We start from the raw sequence: 4,656 nt of genomic DNA, 5'->3' as shown, positions 1-4,656 counted from the left end.
AGGGGAGCTGGGACTCGGACCCCGGACTGATTGGGGCCCGGGCCGAAGCTGAGTACCCTGCGGCCGAGAAGCCCCCGCTGGCCTGGGGGGGCTGAGGGACTGAGCCCCCCGGAGCAGGACCTCCCCCTGGAAGGGCCGCGCCGCAGCCCGTGGGAGGGCCTCGCCCCCGGCGCCCCCCATCTCCACTCGCCGCCGTCCCGGCCTCCGCCGGAGGGAGGGGCCGAGCGCCCTCGGGGGGCCGTGGACCCCGGCGTTCTGAGCGTTCCACGCCCCGCGCCGCCCGGCCCCCCCGCCGCCGATGGCCGCCGACCCGCCGGGAGCTGCCGAGAAGGGAGAGATGGCTCCCGGGACACGTGTGAGGTGGGTTCATGCGGCGCCTCCTCGCCCTCGGTCCTGGGCAGCTCCCACTCCCATTCATCCTCCACCGGCCGCCTCACCTTCCCCGCCCCCCCGCCTCACCTCTGCTCTGCACACCGCCTCTGCCTCTCTAGCTCTCCTTCCTATTTCAACCCTGGGGAGCTAGCCTTCCTGTCCAGATCCCGCTTCCCCCTGCAGACCCCCACCCTCGCCAGCAGTGCTACCCTCCAGGCCCCTCCCCTCTTGGATGGGGCTGGAAGTCCCTGCAAAGAGGGAAGCTGGGGTAAGACTGGCCTGGAATAGAGACCCTCCAGGCCTTCTGAGTCCGTATGGGATCTTGCAGAATCTGGTTTCCATGGGAAATGCAGCCCAAGGGATTCCAGACAATTAGGCATGAAAAGAATTGAGCCCATCCTGAGCTTTATGGGAATGTCAGGCAGGATTTTAGATTCCTTGGGAATTTGGGAGATTGCCCAGGTTGACCTGAGGGACGCAAGGAGAGAGGGTGTTGGGTCAGAGGAACCTCTAAGAGGAGCCAAGGGTGTGAGATCTTGGACCTCACAGTGGGGTTTTAGAGTCCTGGGAAGTTGAGATGAGATAAGATCCCATTGGATCTGGTGATGCTATCTAGGTGTGGAGGTAGAGGTTGGGTGGGGTCTGCGCTGGAGCTTATCTAAATCCTCAGTGAGAGAGACAGACAGACAGAGAAAGAGGGAGAAAGGAGAGAGAAAGAAGGGTGACTCTTCCACTCAACAATCTGGGTGTCTTGCAGGTAAAGCTGGGGGGTTTCAGGTTGGGGAAAGCTGCGAGGTACACTGCATTTGGATCCCAAGGGGAAGAGCTGGGATCTTTGCTCAGACCACTTTACCAACAAGGGGCTTCAGTGTGTAGACGTCAGGGGAGAGGGTCCAGTGTGTCTTCCTTTCCCCTTGCTTAGGGAAGGGGGTTCTGAAGAAGTCTTAGAGGAGAGCAGGAAGCTGGCCATGTGGGGGAGAGAGGCATTGAGTGAAGGGAGGGACTGGTTCGCCCTACACACAGACACACTTCAGCAGAAGGCATGACCTTGTTGTCTTGGATATATGGGTAGACCCTTGGCTACCTGGAAGTCGGGTGAGTCTCCCAGGCCAGGGGCCCAAGTGGGCCTACCTAACCTTTCCGTTATCCATCCACAGCCCTCGGCGTTGCTGACGCCCCCAATGTCGTCGAGCAGCCGGGGACCGGGGGCCGGAGCGCGCCGACGCCGAACCCGCTGCCGCCGCTGCCGGGCCTGTGTGCGAACTGAGTGCGGGGACTGCCACTTCTGCCGAGACATGAAGAAGTTCGGGGGGCCTGGGCGCATGAAGCAGTCGTGCCTGCTCCGGCAGTGCACCGCCGTGAGTTCAGCCTCCAGTGTGGGGGCACCCTTCCCCATGTGGCTTGCTGGCCTTTCTAGGGTGGCTTGGGGACCTTCCCAGAATGGACTGCCCAGTTGCTGTTTGCTCACTTATTCGTATACTTTTATTCATTCACTTGTTTAAAAATCCACTCCGTCCATCTTTGTGCTCTGCCTCAAGCTGGAGGCAAAGCTTGTAGGCTTAGCTGGACCTGACCCCTTCCTGCCTTTTCGTCCCTTGTAGGAGCAAAAGCTCATAGAAAGTTCATTTTTTTCCCCTCCCCGGAAGCATTTGCTGCCAAGAGCCCACTCCCATAGCTGGCCTCTGTAAGCAGGGCTTGCCCTCCTCTGGCCTCTTTCCTCACAGCTCAGGGCAGTGTTGAGTTTGAGCCAGGCTTACCCTTCATGTGACCTTGAGCCAACCACTTGGAGCCTCAGGTACCTTCTGTAAATTATTTCCTTTGTTGAGTTGTAAAGATAAACAATGGTGTGGATGTAACAGCGTCTAGTACAATGCTTAGCACACAGTAGATGTGAGAGAAATGGGGGTTTCCTCCCTCCCTTTATCATCCTTTGGCCTCAGACCTCTAGAGAGGGACCATGCCAAGCCAGGTACCTCCTGCACCCACTTCCTACACCACCACTGTCCTCTCATCTTCCAGCCACACTGTCCGATTAGCCTCTTTGCCCTGCTACCCCTTTCTCTTTTCGTCTTCTGCTGTCATCTTTCTTGAACTCACCTTAGAGCCTCAGTATCTCCAATCTGGCACCATATTAGCACTTTGATCCTGGGTCATATTGTCAGAAGGTTGTTCCATTGCCTCTAGATCTAACCAGCTGCCTTTAGTATTCCTCGGGTTCTCCCCAAAAGTGAGTTCATTGTGGGGTCTGGGACCATCTTTGGATTCCTTTCTGCCCATTGCTCAACCTCAGAGTCACCCCCACGCTGCTGCTGTGCCCTCTGAGTCCCGCTGTCCTGTATGGCTGTATTTTCCCAGCCCCACAGGTAGAGTCTTCAGGACAGGGAGAATTACTAATCGGGTGCCCTATAAGCATTATGTAATTGTTACAACGGTCCTACAAGGGCAAAAACGTCGTTCGTTGTATTTTAGAGATGTGGAAACGGAGGCTTAAGGAGGTTAAATCTGTTTCTCAAGGTCACACAACCAAAAAGGAGCAGGCAAGGATTTGACCCATCTTGGCCCTTATGTTCCAAATCTTTGTCCTTATCCAGCAGCTAGCCAGGGCCCCCCAAAGGGAGGGTCTCTTCCTCTTGTTTCAAGGCCTCTGATACCTTCTCTCTCCCTGCAGCCCGTGCTCCCACACACAGCTGTGTGCCTCTTGTGTGGGGAGGCTGGGAAGGAGGACACGGTGGAGGGAGAGGAAGAGAAATTTGGTTTGAGCCTCATGGAGTGTACAATCTGCAACGAGATTGTCCACCCCGGTTGCCTAAAGGTAATAACCCCTAGGGCCGAGGAGTCTGGGGTGGGGCAGATAGTTAAGGAAGGAGGAAGCTGGAAATGCTGCCTGAGGGGGTTATGGCACCCTATATCCACTCCCTGCCTTTCCCACAGATGGGGAAGGCTGAGGGTGTCATCAATGCAGAGATTCCCAATTGCTGGGAGTGCCCTCGTTGTACCCAGGAAGGCCGGACCAGCAAGGTACAGATAGGGGCTGAGCAGGTGTTGGGCTCTGGGAGGCTGATGGGTGGAGGGGCTGTGCAGAACTTCATGCCCCTTCTCCATTTCCCCAGGATTCAGGGGAGGGCCCGGGCCGCAGGAGGGCTGACAATGGTGAGGAGGGGGCCAGCCTGGGGAGTGGATGGAAGCTGACGGAGGAGCCGCCGCTTCCACCGCCCCCACCCAGGCGCAAGGGCCCCTTACCTGCTGGTCCCCCACCAGAGGACGTGCCTGGGCCCCCTAAACGAAAGGAGAGGGAGGCAGGCAGTGAGCCCCCAGCCCCAAGGAAAAAGGTGAGCCAGGGAGCTTGCTCACTAGGTCAGGTCAAAGAGATTGTGGGAACTGTAGTTTTAGCCCACAATGGCAGAGCGGGTGGGCCTAGGATGGTCTCAGGTGTGTCCCCCAGGGGCTGTGGGGAGAAGGAGTCCAGAAGCTGCTGGGGGTGGGACGGTGAAGCATGCTCAGTGCAGGAAAGTACAGGTGAGGGGGAACTGGCCCCAGGCCTAGAAGCTTCTGGGAGCCCTGGGTGCTGGGGAGGATTGAGAGAGCATGCTCAAATTAGCTGCTCCAGAGGAGGGAGGGGCTGGAAAGGGCCTGAGGGGGAAGAAAGAGGAGATGGGAGCATGCTCAGTGAGCCAAGACACTGGTTGCAAGGTGAGCATGCTCAGAGTTCTCCCTGGGATGGGGCCTGCTGGGATTTGTAGTCTTGAGAGGAAGGTGTGGAGTTGAGTTTTACTAGCAGTGAGGGGCTAGTGTGATTTCTCCCTTCCCCGTATCTCCTTCTTGACTTGTAGGTGAAAGGAGGCCGAGAGAGGCACCTGAAGAAGGTGGGTGGAGACGCCTGCCTTCTCCGAGGATCGGACCCAGGCGGCCCCGGCCTTCTGCCCCCCAGGGTTCTGAATCCGAGCCAGGCTTTCTCGTCTTGCCACCCTGGGCTCCCTCCCGAGAACTGGGAGGTGTGCCTGGGACCTCTTCCCTCCCCCAACCCTGTTTCCGTGCCCCACCCTATCTGGAGGTAGAGACCTAACCCTTCTTGATTGCTTTGCTCTAGTCCACACTCTGTCCCACCTGGCCACAATAGGTACCGCAGCTGTGGGAACGGATGGGGAGAAGAGGTCAGGGCTACTAGGTCTTAGGAGCCCCTGACTCCCAAGAGCTCACGAGGGATCATCTTGCTTTTTTGCCTCATTTTTTCTAAGCTTTAAAGAAAAAGAAACTTAGTTCATTTTCCTGTCCAATTGTTGATTC

The 4,656-nt window shown here is 57.5% G+C and overlaps 1 protein-coding gene across 3 annotated transcripts in view; it reads left to right on the top strand.

The window, feature by feature from the left end:
- The window catches only part of FBXL19 (F-box and leucine-rich repeat protein 19), a 22,684-nt gene that overhangs the window by 1,068 nt on the left and 16,960 nt on the right, over positions 1-4,656 (top strand). Inside the window, exons 1-6 of one of the 3 annotated variants that reach the window (XM_006896509.1) lie at positions 605-640; positions 1,530-1,730; positions 3,041-3,184; positions 3,304-3,390; positions 3,483-3,701; positions 4,203-4,364. In XM_006896509.1, the coding sequence (XP_006896571.1) occupies positions 605-640; positions 1,530-1,730; positions 3,041-3,184; positions 3,304-3,390; positions 3,483-3,701; positions 4,203-4,364 (849 nt within the window). Of the gene's footprint in view, positions 1-604; positions 641-1,529; positions 1,731-3,040; positions 3,185-3,303; positions 3,391-3,482; positions 3,702-4,202; positions 4,367-4,656 lie in introns of those variants that run through there. The other 2 variants (XM_006896511.1, XM_006896510.1) reach the window with 2 other exon arrangements.

This window comes from Elephantulus edwardii, unplaced genomic scaffold (genome assembly GCF_000299155.1).
Source record: "Elephantulus edwardii isolate Elephantulus edwardi_28Jun2011 unplaced genomic scaffold, EleEdw1.0 scaffold00186, whole genome shotgun sequence".
In the NCBI taxonomy this organism is placed as follows: Eukaryota; Metazoa; Chordata; class Mammalia; order Macroscelidea; family Macroscelididae; genus Elephantulus; species Elephantulus edwardii.
This window is presented reverse-complemented; position numbering and strand designations above follow the sequence as displayed.